This window comes from Accipiter gentilis, unplaced genomic scaffold, assembly GCF_929443795.1.
Source record: "Accipiter gentilis unplaced genomic scaffold, bAccGen1.1, whole genome shotgun sequence".
Taxonomy (NCBI): domain Eukaryota; kingdom Metazoa; phylum Chordata; class Aves; order Accipitriformes; family Accipitridae; genus Astur; species Astur gentilis.
Window position 1 is genome coordinate 1,116,091 of NW_026060823.1, and position 21,815 is coordinate 1,137,905.

At 46.9% G+C, this 21,815-nt stretch overlaps 1 protein-coding gene across 50 annotated transcripts in view; it reads right to left on the minus strand.

Annotated features, from left to right (window-relative positions):
- Positions 1 to 21,815, minus strand: part of LOC126036744 (uncharacterized protein DKFZp434B061-like) — a 53,748-nt gene that overhangs the window by 9,411 nt on the left and 22,522 nt on the right. For 26 of the 50 annotated variants that reach the window (XR_007505290.1, XR_007505291.1, XR_007505289.1 and 23 more), the window contains exons 1-12: positions 10,680 to 10,704; positions 10,486 to 10,584; positions 10,143 to 10,187; positions 7,311 to 7,423; positions 4,661 to 4,773; positions 4,220 to 4,332; positions 3,782 to 3,894; positions 3,341 to 3,473; positions 2,897 to 3,009; positions 2,014 to 2,126; positions 1,573 to 1,685; positions 1,132 to 1,244 (exon numbers count right to left, since the gene is read on the minus strand). Coding sequence is in view for 2 of the 50 variants with exons in the window: in XM_049796755.1 (XP_049652712.1) it covers positions 1,132 to 1,244; positions 1,573 to 1,685; positions 2,014 to 2,126; positions 2,897 to 3,009; positions 3,341 to 3,473; positions 3,782 to 3,894; positions 4,220 to 4,332; positions 4,661 to 4,773; positions 7,311 to 7,423; positions 10,143 to 10,187; positions 10,486 to 10,584; positions 10,680 to 10,690 (1,192 nt within the window). In the remaining 48 variants the exon portion in view is untranslated. Of the gene's footprint in view, positions 1 to 247; positions 361 to 689; positions 803 to 1,131; positions 1,245 to 1,572; positions 1,686 to 2,013; positions 2,127 to 2,896; positions 3,010 to 3,340; positions 3,474 to 3,781; positions 3,895 to 4,219; positions 4,333 to 4,660; positions 4,774 to 5,102; positions 5,216 to 5,542; positions 5,656 to 5,984; positions 6,098 to 6,426; positions 6,540 to 6,868; positions 6,982 to 7,310; positions 7,484 to 10,142; positions 10,188 to 10,485; positions 10,585 to 10,679; positions 10,705 to 11,243; positions 11,409 to 21,815 lie in introns of those variants that run through there. The other 24 variants (XR_007505292.1, XR_007505296.1, XR_007505297.1 and 21 more) reach the window with 24 other exon arrangements.

The following is a 21,815-nucleotide window of genomic DNA, read 5'->3' on the forward strand; positions in this document are numbered from 1 at the left end:
AAGGCCAAAAGACTCTAGGAGACATCTGGAAGGAATCACAGGGGATCCCTGAGGGCACAGGCTCCTCCAAAACAGAAAAAAACCTCAACGGTAGCTTCCTTGGAGGAGTCTGGGGCTTCTACCTGACCCCTTAGGTAGGTAAAGCAGAGGACAGAAGACTGTGGGAGATGCCTGGGAGGAGTCTCAGGTGGCTGTCGGAGTTGAGAGATTTCTCTACAGGAGAACAAAAATGTCTCGAGCTACTTACTTGGAGGAGTCTGGGGCAAGTAGATGGGATCTCCGGTCCCGAACGCAGAGGTCAAAACATTCTGGGATGACGCATGGGAGGAGTCTTGGGTCGATCCTGGAGAAGAGAGCTTCCTGCAAAAGAGAAGAATCATCTAGGGAAGCCTCATTAGTCAAGTCTGGGGCTGCTACCTGGGATCGCCAGTCCTTATAAGAAAAGCCCAAAAGACTCTAGGAGACGTCTGGAAGGAATCACAGGGGATCCCGGAGGGCACAGGGTCCTCCAAAAAAGAAAAAAGCCTCAACGGTAGCTTCCTTGGAAGAGTCTGGGGCTTCTACCTGACCCCTGAGGTAGGTAAAGCAGAGGACAGAAGACTGTGGGAGATGCCTGGGAGGAGTCTCAGGTGCCTGTCGGAGTTGAGAGATTTCTCTACAGGAGAACAAAAATGTCTCGAGCTACTTACTTGGAGGAGTCTGGGGCAGGTAGCTGGGATCTCCGGTCGCGAACGCAGAGGTCAAAACGTTCTGGGATGACCCCTGGGAGGACTCTTGGGTTGATCCCGGAGAAGAGAGCTTCCTGCAAAAGAGAAGAATCATCTAGGGTAGCCTCGTTAGTCAAGTCTGCGGCTGCTACCTGGGATCTCCGGCCCTTATAAGAAAAGGCCAAAAGACGCTAGGAGACGTCTAGAAGGAACCACAGGGGATCCCGGAGGACAGAGGTTGCTCCAAAAAAAGAAAAAACCTCAACGGTAGCTTCCTAGGAGGAGTCTGGGGTTTGACCCTGACCCCTTAGGTAGGTAAAGCAGAGGACAGAAGACTGTGGGAGATGCCTGGGAGGAGTCTCAGGTGCCTGTCGGAGTTGAGAGATTTCTCTACAGGAGAACAAAAATGTCTCGAGCTGCTTACTCGGAGGACTCTGGGGCAGGTAGCTGGGATCTCCGGTCCCGAACGCAGAGGTCAAAACGTTCTGGGATGATGCCTGGGAGGAGTCTTGGGTCGATCCCGGAGAAGAGAGCTTCCTGCAAAAGAGAAGAATCATCTAGGGTAGCCTCATTAGACAAGTCTGGGGCTGCTACCTGGGATCTCCGGTCCTTTTAAGAAAAGGACAAAAGACTCTAGGAGACGTCTGGAAGGAATCACAGGGGATCCCGGAGGGCACAGGCTCCTCCAAAAAAGAAAAAACCTCAACGGTAGCTTCCTAGGAGGAGTCTGGGGCTTCTACCTGACCCCTTAGGTAGGTAAAGCAGAGGACAGAAGACTGTGGGAGATGCCTGGGAGGAGTCTCAGGTGGCTGTCGGAGTCGAGAGATTTCTCTACAGGAGAACAAAAATGTCTCGAGCTGCTTACTTGGAGGTGTCTGGGGCAAGTAGATGGGATCTCCGGTCCCGAACGCAGAGGTCAAAACATTCTGGGATGAAGCCTGGGATGAGTCTTGGGTCGATCCTGGAGAAGAGAGCTTCCTGCAAAAGAGAAGAATCATCTAGGGAAGCCTCATTAGTCAAGTCTGGGGCTGCTACCTGGGATCGCCAGTCCTGATAAGAAAAGCCCAAAAGACTCTAGGAGACGTCTGGAAGGAATCACAGGTGATCCCGGAGGGCACAGGCTCCTCCAAAAAAGAAAAAACCTCAATGGTAGCTTCCTAGGAGGAGTCTGGGGCTTCTACCTGACCCCTTAGGTAGGTAAAGCAGAGGACAGAAGACTGTGGGAGATGCCTGGGAGGAGTCTCAGGTGGCTGTCGGAGTTGAGAGATTTCTCTACAGGAGAACAAAAATGTCTCGAGCTACTTACCTGGAGGAGTCTGGGGCAGGTAGCTGGGATCTCCGGTCGCGAACGCAGAGGTAAAATTGTTCTGGGATGACGCCTGGGAGGAGTCTTGGGTCGATCCCGGAGAAGAGAGCTTCCTGCAAAAGAGAAGAATCATCTAGGGTAGCCTCATTAGACAAGTCTGGGGCTGCTACCTGGGATCTCCGGTCCTTATAAGAAAAGGCCAAAAGACTCTAGGAGACATCTGGAAGGAATCACAGGGGATCCCGGAGGGCAGAGGTTCCTCCAAAAAAGAAAAAAGCCTCAACGGTAGCTTGCATGGTGGCGTCTGGGGCTTCTACCTGACCCCTTAGGTAGGTAAAGCAGAGGACAGAAGACTGTGGGAGATGCCTGGGAAGAGTCTCAGGTGCCTGTCGGAGTTGAGAGATTTCTCTACAGGAGAACAAAAATGTCTCGAGCTACTTACTTGGAGGAGTCTGGGGCAGGTAGCTGGGATCTCCGGTCCCGAACACAGATGTCAAAACGTTCTGGGATGACGCCTGGGAGGAGTCTTGGGTCGATCCCGGAGAAGAGAGCTTCCTGCAAAAGAAAAGAATCATCTAGGGTAGCCTCATTAGACAAGTGTGGGGCTGCTACCTGCGATCTCCTGTCCTTATAAGAAAAGCCCAAAAGACCCTAGGAGACGTCTGGAAGGAATCACAGGGGATCCCGGAGGGCACAGGCTCCTCCAAAAAAGAAAAAACCTCAACGGTAGCTTCCTTGGAGGAGTCTGGGGCTTCTACCTGACCCCTTAGGTAGGTGAAGCAGAGGACAGAAGACTGTGGGAGATGCCTGGAAGGAGTCTCAGGTGCCTGTCGGAGTTGACAGATTTCTCTACAGGAGAACAAAAATGTCTCGAGCTACTTACTTGGAGGAGTCTGGGGCAGGTAGCTGGGATCTCCGGTCCCGAAAGCAGAGGTCAAAACGTTCTGGGATGACGCCTGGGAGGACTCTTGGGTCGATCCCGGAGAAGAGAGCTTCCTGCAAAAGAGAAGAATCATCTAGGGTAGCCTCATTAGACAAGTCTGGGGCTGCTACCTGGGATCTCCGGTCCTTATAAGAAAAGGCCAAAAGACGCTAGGAGACGTCTGGAAGGAATCACAGGGAATCCCGGAGGTCAGAGGCTACTCCAAAAAAAAGAAAAAATCCTCAACGGTAGCTTCCTTGGAGGAGTCTGGCGCTTCTACCTGACCCCTTAGGTAGGTAAAGCAGAAGACAGAAGACTGTGGGAGATGCCTGGGAGGAGTCTCAGGTGGCTGTCGGAGTTGAGAGATTTCTCTACAGGAGAACAAAAATGTCTCGAGCTACTTACTTGGAGGAGTCTGGGGCAAGTAGATGGGATCTCCGGTCCCGAACGCAGAGGTCAAAACATTCTGGGATGAAGCCTGGGATGAGTCTTGGGTCGATCCTGGAGAAGAGAGCTTCCTGCAAAAGAGAAGAATCATCTAGGGAAGCCTCATTAGTCAAGTCTGGGGCTGCTACCTGGGATCGCCAGTCCTTATAAGAAAAGCCCAAAAGACTCTAGGAGACGTCTGGAAGGAATCACAGGGGATCCCGGAGGGCACAGGCTCCTCCAAAAAAGAAAAAACCTCAACGGTAGCTTCCTTGGAGGAGTCTGGGGCTTCTACCTGACCCCTTAGGTAGGTAAAGCAGAGGACAGAAGACTGTGGGAGATGCCTGGGAGGAGTCTCAGGTGGCTGTCGGAGTTGACAGATTTCTCTACAGGAGAACAAAAATGTCTCGAGCTGCTTACTTGGAGGAGTCTGGGGCAGGTACCTGGGATCTCCGGTCCCGAAAGCAGAGGTCAAAACGTTCTGGGATGACGCCTGGGAGGAGTCTTGGGTCGATCCCGGAGAAGAGAGCTTCCTGCAAAAGAGAAGAATCATCTAGGGTAGCCTCATTAGACAAGTCTGGGGCTGCTACCTGCGATCTCCGGTCCTTATAAGAAAAGGCCAAAAGACTCTAGGAGACATCTGGAAGGAATCACAGGGGATCCCGGAGGGCAGAGGTTCCTCCAAAAAAGAAAAAAGCCTCAACGGTAGCTTGCATGGAGGCGTCTGGGGCTTCTACCTGACCCCTTAGGTAGGTAAAGCAGAGGACAGAAGACTGTGGGAGATGCCTGGGAGGAGTCTCAGGTGCCTGTCGGAGTTGAGAGATTTCTCTACAGGAGAACAAAAATGTCTCGAGCTACTTGGAGGAGTCTGGGGCAGGTAGCTGGGATCTCCGGTCCCGAACACAGATGTCAAAACGTTCTGGGATGACGCCTGGGAGGAGTCTTGGGTCGATCCCGGAGAAGAGAGCTTCCTGCAAAAGAAAAGAATCATCTAGGGTAGCCTCATTAGACAAGTGTGGGGCTGCTACCTGCGATCTCCTGTCCTTATAAGAAAAGCCCAAAAGACCCTAGGAGACGTCTGGAAGGAATCACAGGGGATCCCGGAGGGCACAGGCTCCTCCAAAAAAGAAAAAACCTCAACGGTAGCTTCCTTGGAGGAGTCTGGGGCTTCTACCTGACCCCTTAGGTAGGTGAAGCAGAGGACAGAAGACTGTGGGAGATGCCTGGAAGGAGTCTCAGGTGCCTGTCGGAGTTGACAGATTTCTCTACAGGAGAACAAAAATGTCTCGAGCTACTTACTTGGAGGAGTCTGGGGCAGGTAGCTGGGATCTCCGGTCCCGAACGCAGAGGTCGAAACATTTTGGGATGACGCCTGGAAGGAGTCTTGGGTCGATCCCGGAGAAGAGAGCTTCCTGCAAAAGAGAAGAATCATCTAGGGTAGCCTCATTAGACAAGTCTGGGGCTGCTACCTGGGATCTCCGGTCCTTATAAGAAAAGCCCAAAAGACGCTAGGAGACGTCTGGAAGGAATCACAGGGGATCCCGGAGGGCACAGGTTCCTCCAAAAAAGAAAAAAACCTCAACGGTAGCTTCCTTGGAAGAGTCTGGGGCTTCTACCTGACCCCTGAGGTAGGTAAAGCAGAGGACAGAAGACTGTGGGAGATGCCTGGGAGGAGTCTCAGGTGCCTGTCGGAGTTGAGAGATTTCTCTACAGGAGAACAAAAATGTCTCGAGCTACTTACTTGGAGGAGTCTGGGGCAGGTAGCTGGGATCTCCGGTCGCGAACGCAGAGGTAAAAATGTTCTGGGATGACGCCTGGGAGGAGTCTTGGGTCAATACTGGAGAAGAGAGCTTCCTGCAAAACAGAAGAATCATCTAGGGTAGCCTCATTAGACAAGTCTGGGGCTGCTACCTGCGATCTCCGGTCCTTATAAGGAAAGGCCAAAAGACTCTAGGAGATGTCTGGAAGAATCACAGGGGATCCCGGAGGGCACAGGTTCCTCCAAAAAAGAAAAAACCTCAACGGTAGCTTCCTTGGAGGAGTCTGGTGCTTCTTCCTGACCCCTTAGTTAGGTAAAGCAGAGGACAGAAGACTGTGGGAGATGCCTGGGAGGAGTCTCAGGTGGCTGTCGGAGTTGACAGATTTCTCTACAGGAGAACAAAAATGTCTCGAGCTACTTACTTGGAGGAGTCTGGGGCAGGTAGCTGGGATCTCCCGTCCTAAACGTAGAGGTCAAAACGTTCTGGGATGACGCATGGGAGGACTCTTGGGTCGATCCCGGAGAAGAGAGCTTCCTGCAAAAGAGAAGAATCATCTAGGGTAGCCTCATTAGACAAGTCTGGGGCTGCTACCAGAGATCTCCGGCCCTTATAAGAAAAGGCCAAAAGACTCTAGGAGACATCTGGAAGGAATCACAGGGGATCCCTGAGGGCACAGGCTCCTCCAAAACAGAAAAAAACCTCAACGGTAGCTTCCTTGGAGGAGTCTGGGGCTTCTACCTGACCCCTTAGGTAGGTAAAGCAGAGGACAGAAGACTGTGGGAGATGCCTGGGAGGAGTCTCAGGTGGCTGTCGGAGTTGAGAGATTTCTCTACAGGAGAACAAAAATGTCTCGAGCTACTTACTTGGAGGAGTCTGGGGCAAGTAGATGGGATCTCCGGTCCCGAACGCAGATGTCAAAACATTCTGGGATGACGCCTGGGATGAGTCTTGGGTCGATCCTGGAGAAGAGAGCTTCCTGCAAAAGAGAAGAATCATCTAGGGAAGCCTCATTAGTCAAGTCTGGGGCTGCTACCTGGGATCGCCAGTCCTTATAAGAAAAGCCCAAAAGACTCTAGGAGACGTCTGGAAGGAATCACAGGGGATCCCGGAGGGCACAGGGTCCTCCAAAAAAGAAAAAAGCCTCAACGGTAGCTTCCTTGGAAGAGTCTGGGGCTTCTACCTGACCCCTTAGGTAGGTAAAGCAGAGGACAGAAGACTGTGGGAGATGCCTGGGAGGAGTCTCAGGTGGCTGTCGGAGTTGAGAGATTTCTCTACAGGGGAACAAAAATGTCTCGAGCTACTTACTTGGAGGAGTCTGGGGCAGGTAGCTGGGATCTCCGGTCGCGAACGCAGAGGTCAAAACGTTCTGGGATGACCCCTGGGAGGACTCTTGGGTTGATCCCGGAGAAGAGAGCTTCCTGCAAAAGAGAAGAATCATCTAGGGTAGCCTCGTTAGTCAAGTCTGCGGCTGCTACCTGGGATCTCCGGCCCTTATAAGAAAAGGCCAAAAGACGCTAGGAGACGTCTAGAAGGAACCACAGGGGATCCCGGAGGACAGAGGTTGCTCCAAAAAAAGAAAAAACCTCAACGGTAGCTTCCTAGGAGGAGTCTGGGGTTTGACCCTGACCCCTTAGGTAGGTAAAGCAGAGGACAGAAGACTGTGGGAGATGCCTGGGAGGAGTCTCAGGTGGCTGTCAGAGTTGAGACATTTCTCTACAGGAGAAGAAAAATGACTCGAGCTACTTACTTGGAGGAGTCTGGGGCAGGTAGATGGGATCTCCGGTCCCGAACGCAGAGGTCAAAATGTTCTGGATTGACGCCTGGGAGGAGTCTTGGGTCGATCCCGGAGAAGAGAGCTTCCTGCAAAAGAGAAGAATCATCTAGGGTAGCCTCATTAGACAAGTCTGGGGCTGCTACCTGGGATCTCCGGTTCTTATAAGAAAAGGCCAAAAGACTCTAGGAGACGTCTGGATGGAATCACAGGGGATCCCGGAGGGCAGGGGTTCCTCCAAAAAAGAAAAAAAACTCAACGGTAGCTTCCTTGGAGGAGTCTGGGGCTTCTTCCTGACCCCTTAGGTAGGTAAAGCAGAGGACAGAAGACTGTTGGAGATGCCTGGGAGGAGTCTCAGGTGCCTGTCGGAGTTGAGAGATTTCTCTACAGGGGAACAAAAATGTCTCGAGCTACTTACTTGGAGGAGTCTGGGGCAGGTAGCTGGGATCTCCGGTCCCGAACGCAGAGGTCAAAACGTTCTGGGTTGACGCCTGGGAGGAGTCTTGGGTCGATCCCGGAGAAGATACCTTCCTGCAAAAGAAAAGAATCATCTAGGGTAGCCTCATTAGACAAGTCTGGGGCTGCTACCTGGGATCTCCAGTCCTTATAAGAAAAGGCCTAAAGACTCTAGGAGACGTCCGGAAGGAATCACAGGGGATCCCGGAGGACAGAGGTTCCTCCAAAAAAGAAAAAACGTCAACGGTGCAACTGTGCTACTGATCCAGGAAGCTCGTAAGTTCGCCTGAGGAGAAAGGATTACTGTACGTTTCCCATATGATAACTGCTGTGCTAAAACGGAAAGGGGGGCACTGGTTATCCCCTAGCAGAATGCTGAAATACCAAGTGGTGTTGTTGCTGGAACAAGATGATGTTTACCTAAAAACTACTACCGCCGTTAACCCTGTTGCGTTTTCAACAACTGACCGAGTTAAAGGAGAACTGGAACGTGACTGCTTGCAGGCAATCGAAAGAATTTACTCCAGCTGACTGGATCTCTGAGATGTGCCACTAGAAGAAACAGATTGGGAACTATATGCCGACGGAAGCGGTTCCATCTGTGAAGGAAAACGTTTTATCGAGATAGACAATAACTACTGAGGAGGTACTTGCGTTGCCAACTTTGCCTTCGATGATCTCTGCCCAAAAGGCTGAATTGATAGCTCTTACTTGAGCTCTGGAACTAAGTCAAGGAAAGCGAGTCAACACTTGGACAGACTCAAAGTATGCTTTTGGAGTGGTACGTGCGCATGGAGCGATACGGGGAGAAAGAGGACTGTTATCTGCACCAGGAACCGCCGTTCAGCACGCAGAACAAATACTGAAATTGTTAGAAAGCATTCAAAAACCAACAGCAGTCACGATGATGCACTGTAAAGCACATCCGTTAGGTAAGACCGATCCTAACGCAGGTAACCGACTGGCTGATAAAGCTGCTAAAGAGGCTGCAGAAAAAGGCATCCTAGCACTAGTTCCAGAGAAAGGTATAAAATTGCCTAAAGAAACTCCAAATTATAATGAAAAAGATGAAGAATTAATTATTAGATTGCAGGCTAACAAAATGAAACAGGATAGGCTGTAACACCGACAGGTCGAATAATAGTCCCACCCACAATAATAAGAGAAATTGCCCCATTGAACATCACAAAGTATACTGGGAAACAGAAAGCGAAATATGACAAAGATTGTTTAAACAATTATAAGTGGACGTGAAATGTATATGTAAAATTATCCCCGAACCAGTAATAAGATCATCTTTGGGATTATTAAATAAGGAAATTTTTTAGAAGAATATTAGCAAATTGATTTTATAGAATTGCCTTGAAAATAAGGATATGTCCTAGTTTTAGTTGATATCTTTACTGGGTGGCCCAAGGCTTTCCCTTGTCGCACCAACAAAGCAAGGGAAGTAGTCAAAGTCTTGCTCAAAGAGATAATACCAAAATATGGGGTGCCTGTAAGAATGTCATCTGACAATGGCCCTCATTTTATAGCAAAGATTATGAGACAAGTTGAGCCAAGTATTATCTATGGATTGAGACTATCACATCCCACATAGACCACAAGCAAGTGTGTGGGGGGAGAGAGAGAGAGAGAGAGAGAGAGAGAGAGAGAGAATGAACTATATCCTTAAGCAACAGTCGAGTAAAATTTGTCAGGAAACCTCACTCCTCACATGGGTTAAAGCGTTACCCGTGGCTCTATTAAGAATCGGAGTATAGCCAGAAGAGAAAGAAAAGCCAAGTCTTTAGGAAATGTATGAAAGACCATATCAAGAGTCCTGTGTTCTGAGTATCTTGAGTGCCTTTGGAGATATGTTTTTAAAAGGTGTTATGATTTCTTTAAGCAATTCTTTTCAAGAACTTTGTCAGTATGTCTCCACAGCTGGACCCTTAGAATTGGACGTAGCAGCGCATCCCTTCCGACCAGGAGATTGAATATATATAAAATCACCGAGAAGTGGAAAGGACCGTATCGAGTCATTTTAACAACACTTGTAGCAGTAAAGGTCTGGGAGAAGAACCTTGGCTTCATTATTCGAGAATAAAGAAAGCACCCAACAAGAAGCTGGAAGTCTAAAGAAACTGTCCCTTTAAAACGGAAAATCTATAAGTAAGTTTCACGTTATCTATTTGGGAAAACAGTTGTGTAAAGTTTATAATGTTGGGGTTGCTATTAGGAATATTGTCGAGGGCAATAATCTTTTTGTGTGTTTAGAGGGTGTATGTGGGTTTTTTTTGAGGGGTTCTAAACATGAGATAAACAAAATGAAACAATTATTGTTTGAACTGTTCATCTTGATATTAACCGGTTTTGTAATTTGAATTAAAAAAAATAATCTAGTTTTGTAACTGATTCAAAGTTTTGTAAAGACACAGAATTTAACCTCGGTAACAGCCTGCCTTTCCGATTCCAAAGTCAGATGAAAATCTAGTTCCGTGGAGAATACTGACATTGAATTTAACCAAAACTTGAGAAAAGAGGTAGAACAACGAGAATCATTTTAGCAGATTAAATTGGATGGATTTAAAAGGCAATTATTTTTTTAAAAGTTGAAAGAAGGAATTATAGCGTTGTGAATTATAACGTTACCAAACCATCCACCTCACGGACAAAAGAATTAATTTACTCGCCCTTCGGGAGAAACTTGTACAAGCACCCCTCGGGGCTGTCAGCTGCCAAAACCGTAGAGACAAGTGCAAAAAGGAACTTGGGATCATGTTTAAAATATAAAACGATGTTTAGAACTTACTGGAGTTCCAGGATCCTTGTTAGAGCCACCCAGAGTTGGGACCACCTGTGGAAATTTAGACCGGTTTAGACAACCAGAGAAACATCACACATCCTAAACAGAGCTGTATGAAAGTTTGTACTTGCAGCTAGCTCCTCTGACCCCAAACTCCCAAGACCTTCTCTAGTAGCTAAAGCTCCAAGATGGGGGTGTAGTTGTAGAAAGGATAATAATACTTCACATGATCTTTGGTCCCCTCTTAATAACGGGAAAAATTTAGCTTGGAGTTGACGGCATTAAAGGACAGGTGAAAAGTTCAGGCTTAACTGCTTGGGTGACTAGTGATGCTATATGATCCACTCACCTCTTCATGAAGGAGAAAAGCAAATCGTGGTCTTGAGACTTAATAACTCTATCCTCTCTCTGGAAGAAATCTCCCTTGTGGCCTCGCTCGCGGGTGGACCTGGGGAAATGGAAAAGATGATACCTGGCAATCGCCAAGTCTTAGAACTAAAATAAGATGGGTATTAAAATCTGTATTTTGACCCCAGTTAACACCTCTTCCACATCAGATGACTCTTGACATCTGTCACTCATTCAAGGCAGTGCCTGCTGCTTCAGTTCACCTTGGTGTTGAGGGGTTTGGTTCCGGGTTTCGGTACCACAGCTGCGGGCCGGGGCTGGAGGAGCCGCAGGTGCGGGCAGTGAGAGGCTGATGGCGACGCCCCCTCCCTGGCAAGGGGAGGGGCTGCCGGGGGAGGGGCCGCCGGGAGCCCAGGCAGGAGCGGAGCTGAGCAGTGACCGGGCTGCGGCTGCCCCGAGGGAGAAGGTGAGCGGGGCCGGGCGCCCCTCGGAGCGCGAACGTCGGAGGCGGGGGTGGCCCGGGGGAGGTGGGGGCCGCCTGTGCCGAGGCCGGGGGGGAGCCCTGGGGGCTCACAGGGCGGCTGAGAGAACGTGCGCGCGGGGGTGGGGGGCGGGGCGCTGACAGGGCGGCTGAGAGAACGTGCGCGCGGGGGTGGGGGGGGCGCTGACAGGGCGGCTGAGAGAACGGGCGCGCGGGGGTGGGGGGTGGGGCGCTGACAGGGCGGCTGAGAGAACGGGCGCGCGGGGGTGGGGGCTCACCGGGCCCCGTGGCGGGGCTGCGCAGTCGGCCGGCGGGTCCCGGGGAAAGCCCCGAGGAGGACGGCGGGGTCCGTGTTGCACGCACGGAGCGGCAGCGGGGCCGCGCCGTGCCGGAGCTACCCGGAGCGGCGCTGGGGGCTCGGCGGGAACTGCCGCTGCGCCGGCGTGGGGAGGTGGGGGGGAAGGGAAGCGGCGTCCCCTCGGGGTCAGGCAGCAGGGCAGGCTGCCTCCCGGGGCATGCCGGGAGCTGTAGTTTTTCGCGGACTCGGCGGCCGGGCAGCAGCGTGGCTCTCGGGCGCGGCGTAGTCCTCGCGGCCCCCGGAGTCCGACCAGGTCAGACTCGGGAGCGTTGCCGGTTTCGCGTGGTTTTCCGCGGGCTTCCCGCTGCGCCCGCTCCCCGACCAGCCGTGCGGACGCGCCTCCCGGGCGCATGCGCCGTGCTTCGCGTTGGGGCAGCCCGGCGTTCGCTCGCCGGCGCAGGCGCCGTCCCCGTCCCCGTCGGTTTGTGATCTTGGGAAGCCCATGTCCTGGATAGCTGGGGTTGTGCCTTGCAAGCTTGTGGGTTGTGGCTTGCAAGCTTGTGACTCCCACCAAGTTCCCAACAAATTCAAACGTAGAAATTGTGCATCGGCCCTCCTCGCCCCCTCCGAGCTGGTCTGTTCTCTGTGGTCACCATTAGTAGCCTCGGTTTCCCACCTGTGGTTCTCCACAAACCCAGAGCCTCGCAGCTCCATGCTGAAGGGAGTGGGGAGCTACACACGGAGAAGGCAGAGGCCCGAGTTTGTCTTTTGGGGATGAGAAGTGGGGAGGAACTGCCATAAATGGGACGCATCCTTGCTTGAGGCATGGCTGTTTCAGCTGTGCACATGGAAAATCCTCAGATACGTTGCATCTAGCCCTCCTTTCCATTGACCCCAGGAGAACTGGCCTCCTGTGTCCCCCAAGTCCATTTACTTCCTGCTGCAGTGAAGTGGCTATTTTTCTTCTTTTCTCTGAGGATTTTGTGGATCTGGGCGTGGGAAGGACTGCCTTAATGCTGGCTTTCTCAGCCTACTTCTGGGAAGCCAGGCATATCTGCAGATTAGAGCCGGGGGAGTGGCCCAGACACCTTTTATTCCTCGGAGGGCAGGGGATTTGGGGAGTTAGAGCAAGGCATGCCTGGATGTTGGTGTCCCTGAGGGGGAGGGGGTTTACAGCCAGATGACTGAAAAGCCTCCCCCAGTCACTTCTGGAGAAAGAGTTGGGGGGTGGCTTTTAATGTACCCACGGTATCGATGTGGCAGGTGAGCATACACCCCCCTCTTGGCTGGGGGATCTTATGTGGACGCCTGCTGAGCCAGGGCTGGAAGCCCCTCTGCACACCCTGGAGGAGCTGGGTGCAGACTGGGGACGTGAGGGCAGTCGTGACATGGACACGGAGCGGCAGAGAGTCCTGCTCTTTCAGCAGTTAACGGTGCTACCGCATGGTCAAAACCTCAAGTGCACCCGTCCAACCGTGCATTCTCTTTCCTGGGGTTTGTTTATGGGACAAATAAACTGCCCAGCACTAGATGAGAAGGTTGTCTGCACTCCACCTCAAATCAGGTGCATCACCTCTCCGTCGGGAAAGAAGTATGGGGGTGGGCATAAAAGGAACAGTAACTCCAACGTTGGGATTCTTTTTGGCTCTGGGCACAGAGCAGGTAACCACAGCGATACAGAGAGGGAAGAAGGTGCTGATGGGTTTGTACCTTGGACTTACACTGTAGAGGATGATCTGTTCAGGACATCCATGTCATAGAGTAGCTGTTGCATGATTTATACTTGTAATCAGGTTCCTACTTGATAGCCTTAACTTTGCGTGGCTCGCGTATTGAACTTTGCAGTAGTTTGTTTGTTTTTACATTTCCTTAAGGTCTAGGCAAAGGTTTAGAAAGTTAGCAGACTTAAGGATAAGCATTTATTACTTTGTCCTGCCACGTTGCCATTTGAAACCTGTTCTGAGTGTTGGTGGTATTCAAGAAATTGGCCGAGATTTAGAGGGTGAATCTGTATCTTTAGGTGTACTGAGCAGAAAAGTACAATGGATCTTTTTAGTTGCCAGATAGCTTTTTTTTATCCAGGCGGTCAATTTGTCAAGATCAGGCTGCAGTGTCCAGGGGGCCGGGGAGGGAAGGTTGGTGTTCAAGCTTCTCATTCCTGTCAGCGGTGACCCCGCTTGCACCACTAAGTGGTGCTGTGTACATACGCTTTATTAAATTGGCAGCGGCCTGTGCCTGCCTGCTTGTGCAGTTCGGAGCGGTCCTTTTAGAGAAAATGTTCTTTTGGCTGCATTTGTTTTCCTGTGATACAAAAACTTGACAGCGATTGGGGGCAACTACTACTTTAGGAGGATTTCTATAAAGTAAGAAATTGCTGGTTTTATTTTGTCATGATGGGCAAAAAAATAACTGATTCAGAATCACGTCCACTGCAGCTTATGCTTCCGTAACACACCACTCAACTGATTTCTATGCGTAAATGTCTTCGGAGAGGAATCACAGGTGCCTGCTGTGACTATAGGGACAAGCCGTATGGGCTCACAGGAGCAGAACATGCTTTGCCTTCCCATCACCAGAAGAAAGAAAGAAAGAAAGAGGTGAAGAAGGGTGCTCAGGAGCAAGAGGCTGCAAGGAAGTTGCTGTACATGATCCTTTTGCCTTGCTTTATCTGACAGAAAAGCTGCCTTCTGCTAGTTGGGTCTTGGCTTGAAAGACAAGGGGAGAGAGACTCCCGCCACTCTCCCAGGGAGTGTGCTACTTTTGACTGGCTTGTTCTGACTATGTGATCTGCAATTACAATATTGAGATTGCATGGTGACAATCTATACCACTGACTCCCTGAATGGTTTTTCATTTCTGTCCCCGCTTCCTTCTCCAGCTTTTTTCAATATATCAATTTAAAAAAAAAAAAAAATTAATAAAAATTTAACCTTACATGACCATCATGCGTTGGCTTTGGCCCCAAACACTTTATTTCCTAGAAATAAGTTGAGTCTTTTCATCAGAATATGTAAAAGATTTCTGGCCACTGTAGTACTATTGTATTGTTTGTTTTTTTAAATAAGATTCTGTCCAGGTTCCAGCATGTGCACTAAATTTCTACTGCAGTAGAAGAGAGTCTTGAGCTGAAGAGAGATTTCATGCTTGGGAGAGAAAAAGGGCAGATCTTGACTCAAAGGTAACTTTTCCAAGGGAAAGGTAAACTCTTTTGCTTCTTTGGGGATTTTTATTCTGATAGCACAAGCATCTTGTTCTCTCAGGATTTTGTTATCTCTGGGAAAAAAAACCTTGGTGGTGTGTCACTTTCCTCCTTCCCTGGTTGTGTTTTTTTCACTCCTTTCAGAGGAAGTGCTAATACTGTTATAATTTAGGAAGACATTTTTAACTTATGACTCGGAGGTCTGCAGACATCACTGTAAAGACAGTTTCTGTGCATCCAAATGCTGTTAATCCCTTAAAATACGAAATGAAAGATGTGTAACTTGGAGCTGAGAGGTCAGATTATTCCAGATGGGTCTGGTTTACTTTGCATTCAGTGTTCCTGTAGCCTGTTGCTTTGGAAGGTGCAGGTAATAAGCTTTTCAATTGAATAAATGAGCGGTAGTGTTTTTTTGTTTTCCTCCCCTAGAAATGTAGTGCTTAATCATTCTGCACTGACCTGTAGAAGTTGTGGGCACTGTGGTGTTCTCCAGAATGCTACTTGGGCTGCCACTACAAGTAGGCCATTTAAAATAATAACCTTAGACTTTAAAAACACATAAAAACTTCACGATGCTTAAAGTATAGGGCAGAGTAGTCATCAGGTTAAAATAACTTCATGCTTATGACATGCACAGCGATGGTTCCTTTCAGTTTTTTTGGTGTTGGTTGTTTTTTTTTTTTTCTTCTTCTTCTTTAAGATGGCACTGGTTGCAGTGATCTTCAGTTTTACGGCACAGCTAACTGTCTTAGTATGGATATGGTTCCTTTCTGCCTGCTATTTCCGTTTACTGGCAGACATAGTTAAGATAGCTCTTTGGAGTTGTGGAGTGCGCATGTGTGTATAGATATATGTGTGTGTGTGTGAATGTGTATGAAAATAAGAAGACCTAAAGTCCCCTCCCCACATCATTAGTTTTTGCTGACCTGTATTTCAGTGTTACCAAGATTTTAAAGTGACCCAACTATTGCTGTTGCAAATGTTTCCATGTTTGTCTAACTATTGTGATGACATAAAAAAAAATAAAATCAGAACACTAAATGTTTTATTACTTGCCCTATAACTATATAGGCGTTCCCTGTCTAATATCTATTTCTTTTTTCAGGATTCACTGTATTTATTTTTTTTTACCCTATGAAACGGAAAGAGATTTCTGGCTTACTGTTGGCTTTTGATAGACGTTTTATCCTTGGGGAATTGCCCACCAATTACTTCATAGAGTTTGGAATTTAACTGAAGGACATTTTGCATGCCCGTGTTCAAATAGCGATGCTAACAGGCCACCATACGGTTCATGTTGATAGCTTTATGGATACTTAAAGGTAGGCAATAGTCTTATTTTTTAATAATGCTTAACCTTTTTCTCTTTGGCATGAACAAGCAAGTCTGCCTGGTTTTGTAGGACTTGCAGCTTTTCCTTAACATCAGACTTTAAAAAGGGGAGAACCAGTAGTATCAGGTACGCAGTTAGGATGGCGATTTTTAAAATACGAAGCTGCGTAACAGTCTCGGGAAGAACACGTGTGACTGGGCGTGAGAGTCTGTGGTACAGCATTACTAACCTTTGCTAAAAAAAGTTTTGAAGAATGAAGCATTTGCTTTATGAACGGTACTTGAGGACGAATTCTGATGCTGCTGCTAAAGTTGATTGAAAAATAGGCACTGATTTCAGTGGTGATGCAGGTGTGGTTTCTGTTCATGCCTTAAATCTGAAAAGAAGAGAAGAGAAACCTCCATTTGAAGGAGGATTTTGTATGAAGGGTAATCAAACCAGTAACCTGCTTTAAGAACGACTTTAACATATTTGGAGCATCGGTTAAAGGCAAATAAGTAAAGTTTATCATATCCTCCTACATAAGCTGTGACTATTGAATACAGTCGGCAGTCCACCTCAGAACTTGCTGGTGCGCAACTGCAACGTGTTAAGTTGTAAGACTTCACAGCCACGAGCTGATGGGCCACAGTTCTCTCCGAGCATAAAGCGCTGTAAGTTTTAGTTTCTTGCACAGCAGTGACTCTTTTCAACATTAGTAACTATACAACAGGGTAAAAGGCAAAGGCAAATTTAGTGAATAATAATGTGTCGTTATCAGAGTAGCTGTTTGCATTTCACCGTGATGCAAGTGCTTTTTATAGCAGTTGTGTTGGCACATGTCTTAGAATTCGGTTAATCCTCTCCTGAACTCATGTAAACTTTTGGCTTCAACTGCATCACTGACAATATGTTTCACAATAGAATAATTATTTCCCTTAAAAAAAAAAGGGGGGGGGGGGGGGAGGGAATAGGAAGAAGGGGTGGAGGAAGTGGGTATAAAAAAACCTGTTGTCTGCCAGTGCTGTGGGCTGCTCACTCATTTTTCTGTAGAACTCCTGGGTTTTCTTTTGTTGTTGTTGTTTTTCTACCTTATTCTATTAGCCTATCCTCTGCACCTTTGGTCATTTCCTGAAGTTTGTCTGTAGTTTCCTACATGAGTAGGTAAATGTATCTATTTTACTTTACAGAGCTTTGATAGTTTTTTTAAATTGTACAAGTAATTTAAATCTTGGAACAAATGTCTTTGCTTATTGATTTTTGTGAGTAGCTGCAAAAATCTTATGTATTAGTTGCCCCTTTTAAAATTAAAATAAAAATGAATGCTATGCAAGAAATAGGTTGCAAGTAACTGTTAGGGTCTTACTACTGCTCGCTGTTGAGAGATCGTGGGAAGTGCAGACAATTTGTGTTAAAAGTTATGGGCATTTTTCAAGATAGTTTTCCAGGTCTGAGGCATGCTGAAATACCTCTTTCCTGTGATAGTGTGTTTAGTTTCATTGACTTCAGCGGAACACACAGAATACATTGACTTAAACTAGCTGAGAATCTGATGATAAGGTTTTATACTCTACCTAACATAGTGTTGTGATGACCTGTCCTCCAAACTCAAAATTATGTTTGATGATCTTAACAGGAGGCCGGATCTTTGATCTGGAAATTATGCTGGTAGCGACATTACAGAATCCAGGCTTGTAACTTCACTGGTTTCTTGCAGCCCCTCAAGTTCATGAAGGACAATTAAGACCCATTCTCTTTTGTTCTTGTGCTATGATCAGTGATGGAAGTATGACATTGTCAGTTGTAAGAAGTGGCTTAACTGCTGTTGGAGTCTGCTTTTATGCCTGAAAAACCTGTTGATTTGCATGGGTTTGCACAGCTTATGCTAATGATGTGGCTGGAATGAGACAGGATCTTGTGTAGTCTGCAAGGGCTGTATATGGTCCTGGTTTATAGCTGGGTGGGAGGGATTGGTTCAAGTTACTTCTTATTTGCCCTATTTAATATCTTAAATAGGAGTGGACAGGGTGATTGGAACGGTTTCATTTTTACAAGAGGACATTTATAAATCGGTTTTTATCCTGTGTTAGAATGAAGATGTGTATTCAGGAGTCTAGCCTGAACACTGAAACACCTCCGTTTTGGGCACACTATTAGAACTTTTTTAAAATTTTCAAATCATAACAGTCTGTCAGTTCATGCTTGTTGAGTCTGAGACATTACATGATGCCCTTTGAACAGGTAAATATTGCTAGTACTTGATACTTGGTTTGTAGACTATACCTTTTGTATGTTCTGAAATCACATATAAATAACTTCTGTTGTTTCCCTTTCATTTATAGAAGCTCTGTTCATCAAACCATATAAGCACATACCTAAATTCAGTGTTAAACTTCCTGAATTGCTCTAAACTATTGTGTTGCTGTAAACTGTTTTGGCTGATAAACCTAAGCGGTCAGCTTGGTATTCCTACGTGTATATGTGATTAAGATGCAATAGCTCGGAACAAGTTACCAGGCAACTGCATGCTCCAGCTGCATAGGAGGCACAAAGCAGCTGGCCCGTTCCTTGTAATCAGTGGGAAAGTACAGATTCTCCTGTGACCTCGGTCACTCTTGTCTAACATATTAGATAAGAGTATTTTGATACTCCTCTCGCAGTGGGAGAAACACTGCTTGTGTCTGTGCAGTGTGTGAAAATCACTTTACCAAGATGCTTTTATTTTTAAGCCCTTGGGGGAAAAAAACCTCAAAGCGGAATTTAAAAACTTTTTTAATCCAAGGCAAACGTCAGGATTCTCATTCTTACAAAGTATTTTACAATTGTGTAACCTTGTAGACTGTACGGAGAATGAGGATCTTGCATGTGACATACTCAAAAGTTTCATTTTTGGTGTTCTACACGCTTCTACTGATCACAGTGCCTTTGTTTCCTAACAGCAACTGGCAACAGACAATGCGTATGGGTTTCAAGGCCCTGTGGAACAGAGAAGGTAGTTTGCCAGTGTTCTTACTGCTGTTGCAGACATTGTTTCAGTGGATTGAAAGTGGCACGTTCCAAGTACCTTTTCCTACCATTGCTGCGTATTTTTTTTTTTTTCAATGCAGAAGAATGTTTCTGTACTTCCCTTCCCTATAGGTGCATGTTGATTTAGATTGCATGCTATTGCAGTGTTCTTAGTCTACCAGTTACAGATTACTCCTTTCAGTTCTTGTGCATTTCTGAATGTGTATCTACCTATACACCTACTAAACTCACATTTCTTCAGACATGATATGCAACTGCTACGGAAGTCAGCTATTGTGCTAGTTATGGTGTTTGCCCCGTCAGTTGTTTTACTATCTAATAAGTACCTGATGACAGAGAAGGGGAGTGTCAGAAAATAGACCAGTCAGGTCAGGCTTTACGTTAGAAATGGTTTTCATAAGATTTAAGAGAACGCAGTTTTGGCATAAGGATTTACATAGCGCTCCCGGTGTTCTGTTGGGCTGACGTTTTGCAAGAGGCTGAGGTGTTTTACTTTCAAAAGCTGTTTATGTAAATTGGCTTGCCTATGAGTACTCTCCTTCAGCTGTGTGTAACGAAGAAATAAATGTGCATCTCTAGACATGTGCATATGCAGATATAATTGTAAGTGCACAGCTGGGGATGATGCTTGTATTGGATGAGGGTAGAAATACAGAGAGGGACAGCAGTGGGGAAAGAAGAACCTTTGAAGATAGTCTAGTGTTGCTCTCATTCTAGAGGTAAATGATCAACTTTCTGTACCATTCTTGACAAATGCTTGCCTAATTTATTCTTAAACATTTCCTGTAATTATTACTACTGTTGCAAAGATTGCCACATACCCTAAGTTTTTCAGGTTGTAATTTAAGCCCCATGATTCCGTGTAACTGTGTGCAGTGGATGCACACAAAAGTTCTTCCTTATAGCTACCTTTTAGAGTTTAAACATTGTTATTTCTCTTCAGTATTGCCCTTTCCAGGTTAAGCGGCTGTTTTTCAATTTATACTTTGAAGTCAGACTTCTGTACATCGTTGAGCACCCTCTTGGACTTACTGTAGACCCTCGCCAGTTATACTACACCCTTCTTGAAAAGCAGTACATCATCTGGAGGGTTCAGCAGCTAATCCGTGCAAATGTAGCGCTGCAGAAATAATGCTTGGACGTACTAACTCAAGTGTGATGTGTGAGGAGGAATCACTGGGCCTTTTGATTAGCAAGAAACGGTACGTAAAAACTAGGTGACAGAAATAGGACACGAAGCTGGCATCCTGGTCTTCAAGCTTGCAGTGCAGCTCCGTGGGCTTTGGCTGACTACAGAAGAGCATGAGGCACAGGAGAGAACTGCTGCTGGATCTTAGTGAAAGGATGGTAAGTCATTTGGAGAGAGGTTTTCAAAGCCAGGAATTCAAGTCAGGTGCCCGATTCCAGATTGCCTGTGAAATCCCTGTGTACTTCCCTCGCTTGTCTTAACTTTGTGTTGTATATTGTCTAGCAGCTTTTCTTTGAAAGTTAACAAAGCTACACTTGTGTGATAGGTGATGTAATGATCTCATAACAATAGGCAAAATCCAAGTCACAGAAAATGCCAGCATTTGAAAGAGAGCCCTGATAAATTGCTAGTGCCTTATACCACTGCCACTTACCAGGCCTTCCATGTTAGAGCTGTCTTAATCATTGATGCTGTTTCCTCAGACTTGGAGCTGTAATATCTGCTTCTTGTTTCAGGGTATGTTATGAAGTTGCTGATGGCACTGCCTTAGCCCTTTGGCTAAGAAGAATAGCAAATAATTTGTGGATTATCCGTAGAAGCAGCAGCCAAACAGCATTTACTTCCAATCAATAGGGAAGAAAGCTGCTGCACCAGTTTGTCTGGGTTCCCTCATACCAAAGGTCTTTCTCACATTTATTGATCCTTTTATATTTTCCAACTTGTTCAGGGTCAGCTGATGACCGGAGCGAACTGTCACATCTTTGAAAAGTGCTTGTAACTGTGAAAAGAGGTTTGTTGACTTCCTCACGTGATAAGTAGACATTGAAGAAATTGCATGTTGCTCATCTCTTAAGTCAGAGACCGGAATTGGATAGATACTGTGTTACTAGAAAATAAAATACAGCTGGGCCCCTTGAGACCGAAATGTAGTGATGAAATCGTGTCATATTATCACAGGGACGTAGTGACTGTTTTCTCAACTAACAAACAGATCCTAGGCAAAAAGAATGTTTGTTCCAGGTAATTCTGGTCAGTCTCCCAAGGCAGCGGATCTGCTTTGCAAATGAGAAAAAGTGGACCTAAATGTTGAAACAGGAAGGGCTATTTTTCTTCCCCAGTTCAAAATGGGCACAGCAGAGCCTGTATAGTATTCAAATTAGTAGCAGCTCCTTCGCCTGCTTGTTAGCAGACAGAGCAGAATCTGTACTTTCTCCTGTATGGCTCTTGAATGAAACTTGGTTGAACTCCTTTGCTTGTTGGAAAAAAAAAGGTGGGATGTTGGATCAAGTGCAAATGTAGCAAATACTGACCTTCCTGAAACTATTTAGAGTTTTCATGTGTTGATACTCGTTAGAAAAAAACAAAACTTGAAAAAAATCCTATGAGGATTAAGCTATAAGATTGTTTTCAGGGGAAGAAAAGGGAAAAAAAAAAAAAAAGGAAAACTAAATGGAAGATAGTTTTAGAGAAAGTAACTTTCATAGCACTTGGAGGTACCATAGCTGTCTGTAAACAGGATGCTTAAGGAAAAGATACTTGGTCTCTTTATGATTCTTTCTGTGGCCTTCTGACTGAAAAGTCTGACTGTGTGAACCCTGGTTATCTGTGTTACGGAAAACTGATGTGCTTTGCAAGCTGAGATTCTTCTGCAACAGAGCAAAGTAGGACAGACATGGTCTTGTGGTTTGGGTTATTATCCTGTGACGTGCCAAAAGAGGTCAGAAACTGTTTTCAGAGACTCTGGTGTCAGGGCAGAGGTTTCTGGGGAGATTGGAGCTCAGCCCATCAGCTCAGCTCACCCCGGGGGTGCGGGGCTGTGCGGAGG